The sequence below is a fragment of the Scardinius erythrophthalmus genome (assembly GCF_964197995.2).
Source record: "Scardinius erythrophthalmus genome assembly, chromosome: 15".
NCBI classification, from domain to species: Eukaryota; Metazoa; Chordata; class Actinopteri; order Cypriniformes; family Leuciscidae; genus Scardinius; species Scardinius erythrophthalmus.
In genome coordinates this window covers 26,817,515-26,835,948 of record NC_138235.1, presented here as the reverse complement: position 1 = coordinate 26,835,948, position 18,434 = coordinate 26,817,515, and the positions used below count along the sequence as shown (strand labels likewise).

General features: G+C 36.7%; 1 protein-coding gene across 3 annotated transcripts in view; it reads left to right on the top strand.

Moving 5' to 3' along the window:
* magi3a (membrane associated guanylate kinase, WW and PDZ domain containing 3a) overlaps positions 1-18,434 on the top strand; it is a 130,667-nt gene that overhangs the window by 87,402 nt on the left and 24,831 nt on the right. For all 3 annotated transcript variants that reach the window (XM_081385891.1, XM_081385890.1, XM_081385889.1), the window contains exons 5-8: positions 3,274-3,480; positions 11,840-12,008; positions 14,510-14,589; positions 15,061-15,118. In XM_081385891.1, coding sequence (XP_081242017.1) covers positions 3,405-3,480; positions 11,840-12,008; positions 14,510-14,589; positions 15,061-15,118 — 383 coding nt within the window. In that variant the 5' untranslated portion in view covers positions 3,274-3,404. The remainder of the gene's footprint in view (positions 1-3,273; positions 3,481-11,839; positions 12,009-14,509; positions 14,590-15,060; positions 15,119-18,434) is intronic.

The window sequence follows — 18,434 nt, the reverse complement described above, 5'->3', positions numbered from 1 at the left end:
AGGATTATTAGGAACACCTGTTCAATTTCTCATTAATGCAATTATCTAATCAACCAATCACATGGCAGTTGCTTTAATGCATTTAGGGGTGTGGTCCTGGTCAAGACAATCTCCTGAATTTCAAACTGAATGTCAGAGTGGGAAAGAAAGGTGATTTAAGCAATTTTGAGCGTGGCATGGTTGTTGGTGCCAGACGGGCCGGTCTGAGTATTTCACAATCTGCTCAGTTACTGGGATTTTCACGCACAACCATTTCTAGGGTTTACAAAGAATGGTGTGAAAAGGGAAAAACATCCAGTATGCGGCAGTCCTGTGGGCGAAAATGCCTTGTTGATGCTAGAGGTCAGAGGAGAATGGGCCGACTGATTCAAGCTGATAGAAGAGCAACTTTGACTGAAATAACCACTCGTTACAACCGAGGTATGCAGCAAAGCATTTGTGAAGCCACAACACGCACAACCTTGAGGTGGATGGGCTACAACAGCAGAAGACCCCACCGGGTACCACTTTTCTCCACTACATTTAGGAAAAAGAGGCTACAATTTGCACGAGCTCACCAAAATTGGACAGTTGAAGACTGGAAAAATGTTGCCTGGTCTGATGAGTCTCGATTTCTGTTGAGACATTCAGATGGTAGAGTCAGATTTTGGCGTAAACAGAATGAGAACATGGATCCATCATGCCTTGTTACCACTGTGCAGGCTGGTGGTGTAATGGTGTGGGGGATGTTTTCTTGGCACACTTTAGGCCCCTTAGTGCCAATTGGGCATTGTTTAAATGCCACAGCCTACCTGAGCATTGTTTCTGACCATGTCCATCCCTTTATGACCACCATGTGCCCATCCTCTGATGGCTACTTCCAGCAGGATAATGCACCATGTCACAAAGCTCGAATCATTTCAAATTGGTTTCTTGAACATGACAATGAGTTCACTGTACTAAAATGGCCCCCACAGTCACCAGATCTCAACCCAATAGAGCATCTTTGGGATGTGGTGGAACGGGAGCTTCGTGCCCTGGATGTGCATCCCACAAATCTCCATCAACTGCAAGATGCTATCCTATCAATATGGGCCAACATTTCTAAAGAATGCTTTCAGCACCTTGTTGAATCAAAGCCACGTAGAATTAAGGCAGTTCTGAAGGCGAAAGGGGGTCAAACACAGTATTAGTATTGTGTCCCTAATAATCCTTTAGGTGAGTGTATAAAACAATCTGCAATTTCATTTTACATATAACTCCAAAATCATCAGGTATATCAGCGAGAGAGCGACTCGTGACAACTCTCCGAAATGATAAAACTGCAGAGGGAGTCTCTGCCTACAGTACTGACTGTGTTGATACTCATCCTATTGAGTGATGGGATACCACTGTAGAGGGTGTCTACAGTGCATGATATGTTGGATAATATATCCTTTTATTTTAACTTCCCACTGCATAGCTGTGTTCTTTAAAGCCTTTACTTTGAACTTTGCCATTTTGGATACTTCAGTTATTCCAGTCACGCAGGCTTCTATGCGTTTATGAAATCTGGAGAGGACACTCAGCAGAACTGCTTTGAGTAAGCAGGTTTATTTCATGCATGGCCTACCGCCTGTTGATGGAGATGATAACGGCTGTTGACAGTGCACACTTCTGTTAAAGCACTGTCCATCTGCTGTGCAGCCACGTGAAGTCCACACCAAGTACAGATTGCATGGAGGAAAATTATTATGTTGCAGTGATAATGTATTTCCTTTAGATACAGAGGGCTCCAAAAGTCTGATGCCATATCGATATCGGGATTCAAAATCTAATTTAAACCTGAAATAAACTGGGAGCTTTAGGATTTTGAATACATTTGAATATTCTATATATATATATATATATATATATATATATATATATATATATATATATATATATATATATATATATATATATATATATATATATATATATATATATTGTATGTGTGTGTGTGTGTGTATATTTATTTATTTATTTATTTATTTATTTATTTATTTATTTCCTGGAATACATTAAAACGAACTCTGTGTTGTGAGATTTTTAAACCCATATTTATTTTTTGTGTTCCACATCAAGTAAAGGCTAATGATGCAAATGATGCAACTTGTCAAATGAGAGTGTAAATTAAGCTGCGGTGAAGGTTGCAGTCAGTTAGTGATTTTATGGATGGGGTGTCTTTTTAATATTTCAAAGGAACATCACAGTTCTTATTTGCCATCTTTCAAGCAATAAAAGGGGTCTGTGCTAGGTTAAAGCAATAACTCTCCTCATCAATTCAGTGTCCTGAACGTCTATAATGTGACAGCAGTTGTAAGATTGAATAGATTGTGATGGCTTACTTCTCAAATCTTAAGGGTGAAAAATGAATCAATATGGTTTTTTATCATCCTGTCCTCCCTTCTAGTTGTCAAGTAGTCGATGCTTTTGTGAATAGTTGGGAAAGTAGGTCAGCATGAAGTGCTGCATGGTTTCCCATACGTTGTACTGATACCATTCTCACCCCAGGAAGCTTATCCAGATGACACAGGACAGTAAAGCTTGTAAGATAGACCTCCTGCCTCTCTGGGAAGTAGAAGAAACCATACACTCTTAATCTTCAGTGGTGGACTGTTGCCAATAAATAATAATAAAGTGGCAGAGTGCTGCGTCGGGGTCCAGAGGAGCGCTGTAGGGAGCCGAGCTGCAGTGTTAACAAACAAGACTTGAAGCTTTACTGAAGAGTGACAGGAAGCAGGATATATATATATAGTGACCTGGATGCTGTTACAGTTCAGAGACCAGCCATGCCTTGAAGACGCAACGCTTCAGAAGCACCCTTCAATCCGAATGGGGTTTGATCAGCTTGGTTTTTACTCCTACAAACTAAATACTAAATATCTTTGGGAAAATGATGGCAGAACTGCTTCAAGCCATAGCTAAGCGCAGTAGCTCTCAAGCAGGGAGCCAGAGCCCACTAGGGGGCCTCAGCAAACATCCCAAAATGTCTTAAAATTACTTACATTTAGTTAAATTAATTCCCATAATTTGTCATCGCTCATCCATTATTATCAATAAAAGTTTCTAAAAATAAAGGCTTGTTTTGCAGTTAAATTTGTTGTTAAAATGCATTAAAATTGAATATGCTGAGTAATATTTAATTTTTAAACTTGACACGTAAAAAAAACCCCGGCAGCTGTAGTTGATGTGTCGGTAGTTGCAAAATCAGTGCAGAATGGAAAAATGCTGATTTTTTTTTTCTTTGTCTTTATCTTTGTTCCTCTGCAGGTAATTATTATGGCACCCCAAAACCCCCTGCAGAGCCCAGCCCAGTGCAGCCTGACCTGGTAGACCAGGTTCTGTTCGACGAGGAGTTTGACGCGGAGGTTCAGCGCAAACGCACCACGTCGGTCAGCAAAATGGATAGAAAGGACAGTGCAGCTCCTGAGGAAGAGGAGGAGGATGAGAGGCCACCCATTGTCAATGGGCTCACTGGTGAGATTGGGAATGTGTGTGTTCAACAAGATTGAGTGAGTTCATATAGATTCTGAATTTGTATTGCGGTGCAGGATTGTAATGTACTGCATATTCATTGGAAGAGAATTAGAAAATCAATACTGTACAAATGGGTACAAATGCAACTCAGCAGAGTTGAAAGATTGGAGATAAATTTGTAAAGACATTGTCAGTAAGGGATTTTATCACAACATGTATAGTGTTGGGGAGTGTTTTTCTAATTAAAAAAGCCAGGCTAAATATGCTACATTTGTTCAATTGTGTCATAATAGCTAAACAACTTAGCATTTCCATTAGCAAGCTAATATTTCCAATGGTTAGCAGTATAGCACAACAAAACAGTGCTTTAAACATTTCGTTGTATTGCATACTCAGTGAGCGAAGGCGCCAATCTGATGCAACTAAACTTCTAAACTGTTTTCTCTCTCAAATGAGGTGTTGGAAAGACTGATTCACTTTATTTGTAATTGCCTCGCTTGGAAAGTAAAAAAATATATATATTCACAGATTCAAGAGCCTACACTGCATTTTAGGTCTCATTTTTGTAGCAAAATATTTTATTAAATATAATAATTATATATATAAATAATTTTTATTATAAATTACAGAGTATTCTGTATATAAGTGTTGTCTAATTAATTCATTTAAAGTGATTTAATTAAATGATAGTTTTTAATGTGTATTTTATATATTAATTAAATAAAAATTTATATATTAATACAAGTTTATGTATTTATGTTTATATATTTATACAGTAAGATTTTATATATTTTTATAAGTGTAGCAAACTACTTTTCCTAAAAGTAGTATACTTAAAATGATGACTAGGTTTTAGTTTCGAAGTACCTTCCCCAACACTGCAGTGTTTAAGCATTATGGTATGGTTTATATTTCCAAAACCATGTGATACACTGTGTTGGCAGCTTGTCTGCTTGGCTTTCATTGTAAGTGTATTACTGTAAATGTGTTTTTACTTCATTTTTGCAAGCTGAGCGACTTCACTTTCTGTGGTAATCGACAAGAGGACACAGATGCTGTCAATAGAGCTTAAGTTGTTATGGGCAGATTTGATTGTGTTCCCTGTGAGAGCAATATGAAGAGCTTTACAGAGGGGTACTTGGATGTGCAGTCAGTTGTATAAAGAGTGTAGGGCTCTGGTACTGAGGGATGGTGTGACTACACAAAAGCGGTCACTAGGACGCTATCCTTTAAAAAGGTTCGGTCACTTTAGATTAGGGTCCAATTCTCACTATTAACTAACTATTAACAACAACTTTTGCCTCAATAAACTCATAATAACTGTTTATTAATAGTTAGAGAGGTAGTTGTTAAGTTTTGGCATGGGTAGAATAAGGCATTAATATGTGCTTTACTAGTACTAATAAACAGCCAATATCATAGTAATATGCATTCTAATAAACGACTAGTTAATAGTGAGAATTGCACCCTAAACTAAGTGTTACCAAAGTTTCTAATATGTACTATTTAGGTACTAATATATACTTTAGGTACTAATATGCATCCATTAAGGGTAAATAAGGTACAAAGGCGTACCTTTTGAAAGAGTGCCACCCCGGGAAAACATGTTTTCTGAGTGTAGTGTATAGTTTTCCCACACATCTCCTTCCTGTCATTCAGTAAGTTGGTTATCCTCTGTTAATCATGCCCTTAATAAGCTACAATGTAATTTAAAGACGTCAGACTTCTGAACAGAGAACGCTTACTGTAATATGTACTTTACTTTAGGTTCAGTACTGTGCATTCAATGTATAGGCCTATATTTTTTATGATTTTTTATATTCTTTGTTCTTACATTTATTTTTATTTTTAACCAGTATACATGTTACCTTGGAATCAAACTTATGCTGATTCCTTAGACTGACTTATTGCTAGCGCCTTGTTGCTTTCTTTGAGCTGGGTTAGTTTCTAGCACTTATACATATAGTTTTAAAGCAGCTTTACACGTTTCTACATTACAATTTAGAGTAATTTGTTATCAGATGTGAGTGACTGTGTCGAAGTAATGGCCATATGTCAGAAATATACAATTCTAAGATAACACAAATAATGCAGTTAGCTCATATCATGTATAAATTTAGGCAGAAACAATTGTCTCATTAAAGCAGTTATTATGAGTTGTGAGCATAATTATTATAACATATAGAAAATTTGGCTGTTGTGTATGTTGATTCAGTCTGAGCCCTGAACATTATCTGGAAGGCTATTCCAGAGTTTAAGAGACAAGTGTTAAAACGCTCTGCCTTCTTTAGTGGACTTAGAGATCCTAGGTACTAATAAAAGTCCAGAGTTTTGTGACCTTAAAGCCGACCTTTCTAACCGCTGATGCTCTGCAGGAATCAGGACTATCTAAGCTGTTTTAGAGACCTAGGCCCGTATTCATAAAAAATCTTAATGCAAAGAGTAGCTCCTAGTGACAAAATTCTAAGAGAAAATTCTTAGAAATGTGGGCATTTACTCTTAAAATTAAATAAAAATCCTAGTAAAGAAAAAAGTAATTCAGAAAGCATCTTAACCCTTAAAAGAGGTCTTTAGGTCAGAATTGTTAGGAGTACGGACGAGGACTTTTAAGAGGCTTAAGAGTTTCTTTAGCAGAGGAGAAAATGGCAGAAAGGAAGAAGAAATGCATTGCAGACAGTGGATGACAGTGAGTTAATAAGACGCCATCGATTAGATTATGCAGGGATCATGTTTGTGACCGATCTTATTAGAGAGATGCTAACATCTCCGACACAGATGCCGTAGCGCCAGAAATCAAAGTAATCACTACATTAAGATATTTGGCAACTGGGAAAATGCAACAATACAGCAGTGATGATTTGGGTCTGTCACAACCTTCTGTAAGCAGAGTGATCACACAAACAATTACAGCACTTTCAGAACCTCGTATTGTGTCGCAGTTCATTTCGTTTCCACCGGACATTCCCACCCTGAAGGCTCAAAAAACTGCATTTATGAATATAGCAGTCTTCACTGGTGCGCACAAGCAGGGGGAATGAACCGCTAATAATTTGTGCTATAAGCTCCCACGTCTGCTTATTGCCCCGTGCTGTGACACCCGGCCTGAATTTTCCTTGTGCTCATCCACTAACTGGGCTAACAGTAAATACTGTTCCTCTGTCCAGTTGGGCTTTCTCGTCCTTCTTGTTTTTGATTCCATGTTTGCTACATTAAAACCAACATTCCATTCAAACCACCACTTAAATAGACATGCCAGCAATCAGTGTAATTGGAAAGAGTGGAACAATTTTTATCATTCTAAGCCAATCAAATACCTTTTAGGAAATTAACAGCATGGTAAAAAAATAATAAAGTATAAATATATACAGTGCAATGCATAAGTGAATACACCCATGCTAAAGTTGACTAAAAAGAGGAATATAAAATCATATTTTAGAAATTGAACTTAATGCCTTAATTTAAAAAATTAGGAAAAATCCAACCTTTAAGGACACCAATTTTCTTTGTGAATGAATAATGTATCGTAAATAAATAAATGTTCTTCCTTAAAATACATGGTGCATAAGTGAGTACACCCCTATGTTAAATTCCCATAGAGGCAGGCAGATTTTTATTTTTAAGTTTTTTTTAAAAAAAAAAGTAGGATACTATGCATCCTGATAAAGTTCCCTTGGCCTTTGGAATTAAAATAGCCCCACATCATCACATAGCCTTCACCATACCTAGAGATTGGCATGGGGTACTTTCCATAAGATCATCTCTCAATGCAAATCAAGCCAGCTTTTAGGCTAACTGAAATAAAACCATGCCAATCTCTAGGTATGGTGAAGGCTATGTGATGATGTGGGGCTATTTTAATTCCAAAGGCCAAGGGAACTTAATCAGGATGCATAGTATCCTAAAAAAAAATATAAAAAAATACTTAAAAATAAAAATCTGCCTGCCTCTATGGGAATTTAACATAGGGTTGTACTCACTTATGCACCATGTATTTTAAGGAAGAACATTTATTTATTTACGATACATTATTCATTCACAAAGAAAATTGGTGTCCTTAAAGGTTGGATTTTTCCTAATTTTTTAAATTAAGGCATTAAGTTCAATTTCCAAAATATGATTTTTTATTCTTCTTTTTAGTCAACTTTAGCATGGGTGTATTCACTTATGCATAGCACTGTATATATATATATAACAAATTGTGTGTGTGTGTGTGTGTATGAGAACGGTAAAATAGGAAAAATTACGCATGTAATTTCAAAGTGAAGGCTTAGAATAGACCCTATACTTAAAATTGCTCTTTATTTTCCTTCTTGGACAACCAAACAATCACATTCTTCAAAAGATTGTGTCATACGTAGCAACGGGGTCAGCCCCGCCTCCTCACTAAGATTTTCCTTGCTCAGAGTTGCTCTCAGATCGGTCCCGAATAGCTAAGACTCCTACGTAGAAGTTTTTAAGCTAAATTAGGAGTTTTATGAGAGGATTCTTTGAAGATTTAGGAATATGTGCCCTGAACAGTAGTTGAGCTTTTATTGGCTAAATGCACAGTGAGTTTTTTCAGTGATTGTCCAGTGGCATAAATAGACCGTGTTGAGTTCAGAATGAATGCGCTTATGGTTGGTATCACTTCAAGTAATGAGCATGTTAAAGGGACTGCTGTTTGCTGTGAGGCATAAAAGTGTCTCTGCACTCTTTTCACAGAGTAACTGCTGTGCCACGATACCTATTTCTGACTTGTGTACCAGCCCCGGCACTCTGTCTTCTACCTTCTCATTAAAAAGATACCTCAGGCTTATTATTAGTCTTTTACAGTCATTTTTGCATTAATGATTAAGTTTGAGCCAACCCACTGCCACACTAATGTGCACTCCTACCACCAGCCACCAAGGCTGGGATGATGTCACTGTAGCTGTATAAATAGATTTATTTTTTTATTTTTTATTTAGCTCTACTAGTGTTTCTAACGGATCCCTGCACATGAAATGTGGACTAAAATATGTATAAATTGTGGCCACAAATTAAGAATTCGTTCCCTCATTTTACTAAATTAAATTTTCTCGATTTAGTAAATCGTTGTAGAACTTTTGCAGAACTTTTGAATTGTAGTGTGTATGTGTGTATATATATATGAAAAGCTGATTTTGAATTTAATTTTGTGATTTCATTGGAGCGAAGAGTGGGCAATGCATATCCCAGCCCTCCTATCGCTCCAGTGTACCGGAAATCCGCAATATTGCCTGAGAAATAGCTACAGTAAATAAGATCAATATTAAAAAATACATGCCCTTTTTCAGAGATCTCCAGCTCTTGATTTTAAAGCATAACCTACTTCCTAGAATAGTATTTCTTTTGCCAAGTTTTGGTTTGTGGGAAGACTTCTGGGGAGCTCGGTTGGAGTTCTGCTACATCATGCTGAAAGTAGGTAGGATTTACTGATGCTCCCTGCACAGCAAGTATTCTTTCCCATAAATCAATGGGATACAGAACAGTGAACACCTTCAGATGATTCACATGCAGCGATGGTGAGCGTGGGGAAGAAAGTACCCAAAACTTTTTATATTCACAGCGCATTAACCCACTGCAGTTCCTACTACTGTTCTGTTTGTGTTGGTATGATTGATCACCATGGGAACTGATATCCTATCCCATAATATCGACTTCCTTTTGCTTTTCAGCCTTCAGAATAAAATGAGTTTTAAACAGGTTTTCTACTGACAGACTTTTACTTAGGATTAATAACATGAAAAGAGTTTATTTAGGCTTTAAGTTTTAAATTCATTTCAATGAAAGTCTATGTAACTGAGACCTCATGAAAACCTCAATAAACATGCGCTATTTTTCAGAGGGTCACTGGAAATCTGAATTGTTTCACGACTAGGACCTGGAGAGGTTTCTGGATGCACTGAGGGAGGCTTTGTTGGCTGTGTTTTTCTTAGCAAATCCAATTGGACAAGATGCCTCACAGCTGTCCTCCATTATGATTGGATAGAGCTTTGTAAACCCTCTGGCACTACTGCAAGGACAAGATGCAAATGGCAATAGTATCTAACTGGACTTTGCCAAGTGCAAACTGAGATCCAGAAGCATGTTTGTGGTTTTAATCGATTAAATTTGCTTTACTAAAAATGGCTAGCTATGTCTTTGCAGCGAGCCTTATGGGTTTTTATTAGGGGTGTAACAATATCCTCATGTCACGATTCAATACACAACACAATACTAAACACACTATATATAATATTATTGCGATACTCCAAGACATATGGTAAAAGGTTTACAAAAAATGTACTGTTGATAGTTTACATTGTGGGTGTAAATGAATAGACTTGGACTTGGTGCTGGTAACCCAATGCACAGGACAATGGTTTTCATGATTCTGAAGCTGAAAATACAGAATTATTTAGACGACTAGATATATTTCAAATAATGTAGTCACTTTTTACTGGTAACATAAGACATTTGCCAGTATCAGGACCCACAGATATTCCTCCATTGCATTATTATACATTATATTATATTAGTTTAATGTAGTACTGACAAAATCTGTAAACTCTCACATAGTAATTTTCATTTTGGGTGAACTATACACAATACAGATTGTTGCTTTTTTGTATTGCGATATATTGTGACACGATATATTGTTACACTCCTAGTTATTATGTTTGTGTATTCATGCTCATGGCCAGTTCTGATAGATACAGCCTTTGTCTACTTAAATGCAATGCAGTGATTGTGGGAAGCAACCAATTGTAATGCCTGAATGAATGTTTTTCCATAGCCTCCATGTAGAAGCAAACATTGACCATTAGGTTTTACCATAGCAAACCAAGGCAACATCTCTTCTTTCTTTCAACATTCAATCATTCTGCAACACGTTGTGATCATCTGTTACCGTTACGCTGTTTTCTGTGAACACAAAAGTATGATTTCTTTTTTTGAAAGTTTTTATATTTACCACACTCTAGTCTACCCTCTATTTTTCATGGAGTTCAGCTTCTTTCTCCACTCGTATACTCGACCACACGCATAAAAGGCTTCTTATGATATTTGCTATTGAATGCCAGTGCTTATGTTTCTGCCTGTGTCATGAATGGTGCCGCCATGGTTACGGCACAGGAACAACTAGTGCTGATTCGTCTGCCGCTCATGCTGGCGTCCCAGTGTCAGGCTAGAATCATTTTGATGAACAGGCTTTAATCATGACTATGTCAGCAAAATCATATCAAGTCTTTTTATAACAATACACTTTTTCCATCACCTCACCTCTTCAAACGTGTACAACTAGTATATCCATATCCAGAACAATACATGTTTTCCTCTGTCAATGTCCCATTAAGACAATCAGTCCATATTGGTAACACCCCGTGTAAATGTTCATTTGGCAGATATTGTTATAAATGTATTTTATAAAATATATGTACACCACCATTCAAAAATGTGGGTTTGGTTAGATTTTTTAAATCTCTTTATAAGAAGTCTCTATGCTCACTGAGGCAGCATTTATTTGATCAGAAATACAGTAAAAATAGTGAATATTGTGAAATAATATTGCAATATAAGTTCACTGTTTTCTGTGTCATATATTTCAAAATGTTTTTATTTTAAAATTTATTTCAGCGACGGCAACGCTGAATTTTCAGCATCATTACTCCAGTCCTCAGTGTCACATGATCCTTCAGAAATCATTCTAATATGCTTAAATAGAACGATATAAATGTATTTAATGTCCCTTTTGATCAAATTAATGCATCCTTGCTGAATAAAAGTATTTTTTCAAAAACAAAATCGTACAAACCCTAAACTTTTGAATGGTTGTGTTTTATATCAAATTATATTTATGTATATATTTTATTTATGCATTTTATCACTATGTATTGTTTCCTGAGAATCAATCCCACGACCATGGCCTAGCTTCAGTTGCATCATGTTTCACCATAAGAGTCGAGCTTCAGAATAAACAAAAAGACTGCTGGCTCTTTTAACTGAAGGATGGGACTTTTAAATGTTATGTTTTCTCCCTCTTATACTGTCTCTGCCTGTGTTCTCATGTGCAAGCAGACTGTCTGTCTCACTCACACAAAGACAAACAGACGCACATTTGTGTATGCGACAAATATATCGGCTTCACGGAAGTGTTACCCAGCTCTGGCCCTGCCCCTGAACATCAGTCCTGGCATGCAAATCTAGTGGCTCTTGTTTTCTGCTCTCTCTCTTTCTCTCTCTGTTTCTCTCCGTCTCTTGAGAAGGTTGGAAAGTTTGTTCTGCAGTGCTAGAGAGAGTTAAAGTATGTATTACTCCCCATTTCTGTGTTTTCTCCCCACCTCTTTCTCACTGTCTGTCTTTTTGCTCTCTCCACTCACAGAACACAAGGAGGGACCGGAGTGGAGGAAGGCTGTGCCCAGCTACACACAGTCCAGCAGCAGCATGGACTTCCGCAACTGGAGCACGCTGCCACGTGACGAGGGCCAGGACCCTCTGCCCAAGAGCTGGGAGATGGCCTATACGGAGACGGGCATGGTCTACTTTATAGAGTAAGTCCCGTTTGCCAATTAGGACACATTCCTGGACCAACATTCCTTAGGGTTTGGGATTGGGGTTATGTTTGTTTGACAACAGTGTAGCTCCAGGAATTGTTAAATGTGTTTACTTGTTGTTGTTTTGTTTTTTTAATGTTGCACATTTTTGGTTATATAATTTCACTTTTGCAAATGATAAATAAGCATAATTAAGCAATATTCTGCTCTTTTGTGCCTGTTGAATGCAGATTAAATACTGTACTAATTCAGAAATGAGACTGAATAGAAAATGATTTTTGATTTCAGTGCAATTGTGTGATTTGCTTGATTGTGTAAATTTTGTGTATCAGGTAGAAAAGATTTATTGCCTATATATATAACTTTAAATAAGTCCAATACAAAATGTATTGACAGAAATTCACTTATGAGCTTTCAGTGCATTTTTGTTTGTTGCCAAGATTAGGAACAATTCAAAATTATTGATTCAAAATTATTTTCTTTCCATTCAACTAAAAATCCTGAAAAAAATATTAGCTTCCACAAAAATATTGAGCAGAACAACTGTTTTCAACACTGATAATAATAAGAAATGTTACTTGCTCAAAAAATCAGCCAATTAAAATGATTTCTGAAGGATCATGTGACATTAAAGACTGGAGTAATGATGCTGAAAATTCAGCTTTGCCATCACATTAATTAATTACTTTTTAAAATATGTTAAAATAGAAAACACATAATTTATTTTACACTATTACTGTTTTTGCACAAAAAAAAAACTGAACATAAGATACTTCTTTCAAAAACATTTAGAAATCTTACCAACCTAAATTCTATAGTTCTTTAAGTGTGTAGTGTGAATACAGTCTGAACATACTACATCCGCCATTGTCAGCCGTACACTATTCTTGGCCTCATGGACAGGAAAGTGTCCATCTGATACTACTGAATCTCGGCGTACCAGAATGTCATCTGGGTATTTTTTACTTACTGATTCATGGGATTACTATCATTTGACATATTGCTTTTAGCTTACTGTATAGAACTAGAGTGTTTTGTATTAAGTTTGTAGACAATGCACAAGTTGCTGTACAGTGAGAAACCCACTGTGGTGTCTTTTTAAACAGGGATGCAAAGAATGATTTGTGCGTCCATCTTTTCAAATTCCGCCTCTGATTTACTGTAACCGAGCCCAGATGTAGACACAGCAGCTCTCCAGCTAAGGGCTCGCTCAGTAAACAGGAACTCCGGAACTCCTGCAGACACATCAAGCATGAGAGAGCGCTGGGAATTGAAACGGCTCTTCTCTCGCATGCTGATGCTGATATTTTTCACAGCCTCTTCCTTTCAGTGTCCATTACCTGTGTCTGTGTGGTCGCAGCCGTTGACCAAGCTTCTCTGCTATCCACACAGAGGAAGAGAGCCAGCGAATCAATACTTCATTCGCTGAAACAATGCAAACAATCGGCTAAATGGAGCCTTCCCAGCGGGCCCTGCTTCCACACGCGTGTCTGTCTGCACGAGTCTCGGAGGATGAGCTGCACCTTGCCATGAATATTTCAGATTTTAAACACATTTGCTTTTTGAGTAGATTCCTCACTCCTCCGCAGCAGAGACAACTAAAGTACTTTTTGAAAAGGTCTTGCTTATGTTTTAATGTGCATTTTAAAAAATATATATAAAATAGTGTTTTTTTGCTCCATTAGTATGGTTCAAGTGCCCCTTCAACAACTCCAAACCAGAAATGTTTAACTCATATTTAATCATATTATATTATATTATATTATATTATATTATATTATATTATATTATATTATATTATATTATATTATATTATATTATATTATATTATATTATAATATATTATATTATATTATATTATATTATATTATATTATATTATATTATATTATATTATATTATATTACCGTATATTATATTATATTATATTATATTAAGCTCTGCATCAAATTATACAATAATTATTAAGTAATAATAAAATAATATTTTTTTTATAATATATTATTATTATATACTGTATGTATTAGTCATTTAAAAAATAATCATCTATAATTGGTTGAAAAAAGGTATGGTAGCATGTATATTCTGAATGTGTATGAATGTGATTCTATACATTTATAAATGTAAATTTAAATACTTTGGACAACGTTCATTTTTGGTCACAATCTCAATTTGAACAGGTTTAAAAAAGCAAAATCAGATTATTTCTGTGTACCGCCAAGTGTACACATGGTTGGAAATCACTGCTTTGAAAATATGAAGAAAAAAAAAACATCTTGCCATCTGTTGTTAGCAATAATTGAGCTAAACATTGAGTGTTTTTTGTTGTTTGTGTCATTTTTACATTGTTACAGTGAGGTATAGTCATATTGCTGTTGTTTTATGAGTGTTACACTGCTTGGCTAAGCTGCAGATGCACTCCAATTGTGTAATTAAGGAGAAAGCTTAGGAGGACTATCAAGTGTTTGTCTGCTAATGATTCTTTCCCTCTCTGTGTAGTCATAATACCAAGACCACGACCTGGCTCGACCCACGACTGGCAAAGAAAGCTAAGCCTCCTGAAAAATGTGAAGATGGAGGTAAGACGGAGTTCGTTCATGAATCACACAGAAGAGTAAATAGACCCTAGCTGAACCGTGAGACATTAGCCTCTCTCTCTCTGGCCCGCCTGACTAATGGCTCGCAGGAGACATGCTGAGAGCCCATCAGTGTGTCATCTCACACAAGCAATCCCAGCACCACATTTTGCAATGGACACGTGCGTCCATGTCAGGATGGTGGCTCCCCACAACTCTCACATCACAGGGAAAGATCACAAGTCATTTTCCATACAGCTTACTAATACCTGCACCCCCTCGTTTTCTCTGCGCTCAGCCTTCTGATCTCTTCTCTCCCCAAACACGCATCAAATGCACCCAGACTTCTTGACCTACCTGGTATTAGGCTTCACAGAAAATCACAGCCAGAAAATCAGACCCCCTGGTGTCAAGCACATGGGTGATTTGCATCTGTTCAAGCTGTCTCTGATATGCCTGTCTGTTTCTCCGCAGAGCTTCCATATGGCTGGGAGAAGATTGAGGACCCGCAGTATGGGACTTATTATGTGGAGTGAGTATGCTCATATCATTTATGGTCCAATAAGAATGATGGATGGCACATTTTTGTCCACGACATCTTGGTTTGCTGAAGTTTTCCGTTGCTCGTTTGGCTTTGTCTTTTTCCCCCATCATTTATTTTTAAATCCAGCTTTTGAGAGTAAAAAACAACAATAAAGGTATAAAGGGATTGTAACCCTCACCCCCAACCAAAGGGAACACAAACCAATTACACAAGTAATGAAAGTAATGCACTTAAGAACTTAAGAGTTGTATGATTTGTTATACACAGTGTTGGGGGTAACGCAATCAGATTACTTTTTTCAAGTTACAAATAAAGTGACGCATTACTTTTAAATTTATAACAAAAGTTACTTTTTCAAATAAGTAACACAAGTATTGACTGATAGCTCTCCTGTCCCCATGTTCAGAGAAATCGTGAGTAAGCGCAGAGACGTTGTGTGCGCTGTGTGAACGTGATGGATACTGTAGTTCCAAGCTAAATGTGAATTTGCATTTACTCATCTCACTTGCACAAAAATAGATTCAGTATTCCTGAATAAAAACAATGAAATGCAAACTCAGAAAAGGCAAACCTGCAATAATTGAAATGTTAAATAACACAAATATACTTTATGTATTTAATCTCACTTTATTAACCAGTGTATTTGCTGTTAACCTTCAATGATCCAATTCAACCATACTAATAAGCAAAAATGACTTTGGTTAAACATCACATTTAGAAGTAAGAGTGTTAAACTTTCTTCTCCTGAGTCATTTCACTTTTGGTGTGAAAGGGCCTTTACATTTGCCAAAAATAGATCTTTTGTCATGTTGTTATTAACAACAGACAAGCGAGCCCAGCCCCGGTAAGAAAAAATAATAGTTGGTTACTTTTTATGGAAAGTAACGTTATGTTAACTAAGTAACACAATTAGTTACTTTTTTAGAGAACAACGCAATATTGTAACATATTACTTTAAAAAAAGTAACTTTCCCCAACACTGGTTATACAAGGGTCACGGTTTTCCTGCACAATTGGGCTATTTAGGAAACGCAGTAGTTTTAAAAGTAGAGTTACTTTTATAATGTACCACGTCGCCAAAAAAGTTTGTCTGTAGACAAAGAAAAATTAAACTGGATCCTTTTACTAATGTGTATTGATTCTTTGAATGAATACCTGACACCCTACGACCTCTGAAAGAGTGACTGAGCGAAACAGAGATAGTATTGGTGACATGTTTCACATTAAAAACATTTGAAGTTTAAGATACCAAAGTAACGTTCCGTTTTAAGTCCATACTGAACGCAGTTTGCCCCGTATAGGTTGTAGTGTAGTCTAGGCTAGGTATACGCAGACTAATGTTGTATGACTACCTAGTTTTAAAGGGATTTTGTACATTAAGTTATTCATCAAATTATATAATTGTAAAAATATCAATATTATAGTATTGATATATATATTATATAATAATATATAATGAATTAAGAATACTTAGCTACGATAAAAAATACTGATCATAAACTAAAGGTTTTGCCAAAGATTAAGAGATTAACTCACTTTGCTATGCTAATAATTAAATGTACAGTTTATTATCATAAATATTTAACAACATTATATCATTTAAATGATGTATATCAAAATATCTCATTTTTCTAAACCCCTGATTATTGAGAGAGAAAAAATAGTTTGGGTGTAAATTAGTATGTTTCTGAAATGGCAGACTGATCAATGTTATTGGCTGGATTTGCTAATTTCTGCTCTTGAAGCAATGTGGGATATTGAGGTTGTTGGCGGAACAGCCAAGGGCTTTCGGGAGTGAATACATTATTTGATTTTAATGCCATTTATTTTGTGTGAGGTCAATCCCTGCTGTGCCAGGATATTTATGCAAGGAGGTCAACAAAACGCTGTTTTATTTTTTATATGAATGTGGCTTGGCACAGGGCCTCATTACGCTGTGCCTGAATTATTACAAACAGGGAACTTCAGCAGTCAGATGAGAGCACGCAGTCTCTCACTCTCGGTGGATTGGGTGGATAAGTCTCAGCATGAGTCACACACAGCAAAAGCACAAACAGTACCTTTCTTCTACAAATTCGCAGCACACCGACTGGTTTTGCAAGGAATCCGGGACTGTTTAAAGCCTTCCCTAGGTGCAGTCACGACTGGCAGGTACAACAGTTAAAGCAGAGTCACACAATGCAGTCGAGCTGCTTATTTCACTTTACGTGCAACCTGTGGGGTGGGAGGGGCCGTGTGTTAGGATAAAACAACACACTCCAGCTCTGAGCCAGAACCTCTGCAGAGGAAATGCTTGTCTCTCTGGAAAGGCTTGCCAAGGTAATATTGATTCATTTCGGCAGCTAACAAACAAGAAAACAAATGTGGCGTTTGTAGAGAGTGAACAGCAATTACAGATGGGTTTGAAAATGGCTGTTCTGTGGTTCTTTTAATCAAGGATGTTTTTGCAATGTTTTTAATGATCATTTCAGAAGGTCCTGAAAAGGTTCACTGTAAAAAAAAAAAACTATTTTCTTCATCAATGTTCTTGTGTTGTAAAAACATCATTATTAAAACAACATCAATTCTAAAGTCAGCATGAAAATGTACCCTATTGCAAGCCATTCATCTCTGCGTGGTTGTTCCAAAGGAAAAAAATGTAATCAAATCAACTTCATTTTCCACCGAAGTCGTTTAGGGCATACGGACTACTGGATAATTTTAACCACTAGCTAAATAGCTGCTTTAGGCATTGTTTTAACAAACTCACTTTGTTCTGCCTCCATTCTAATGTGTAACTCCCTCTTTTCGCCATCCAATCAATTTCCAATGTTTCCAATTTACTGTTTTATTTAAACGTACAGTATGGAATTTTTCGCCACTAGGGGTCGCTAACCTCTTTACAATAACAAAGGCGTAGTTTGATGACGCAACACATGCTAAGAATTATGGATGTTGTCGTCAACGTCAAGCCGGCCAATCTAATAATGTTTATGGATGACTGAATACATCGATGCTTTTATCATGACTGTGATATGAAGCAGTTCGGGATTGCTAAGAGACAGCTCTCAGCTCCAAACGCGACGCGAGCTCCCGCGGATATAAAAGGAATGCGGACATTTCATTTTACCGAACTACATACAGAATTACAACTCACAGGTCAGTTTATTAGACAAATTAAACTTGTGAGGTAACGCAGCGCTGTTTCACTTGGTCTAACATTACACTATCACACTAAACTGCATTTGAATGTGTTGAAAAGTATGTGTTAGTTTGTCTGTATGAGACTAGCAGTAAGCTAGATCAACATTAGAATAACATACAG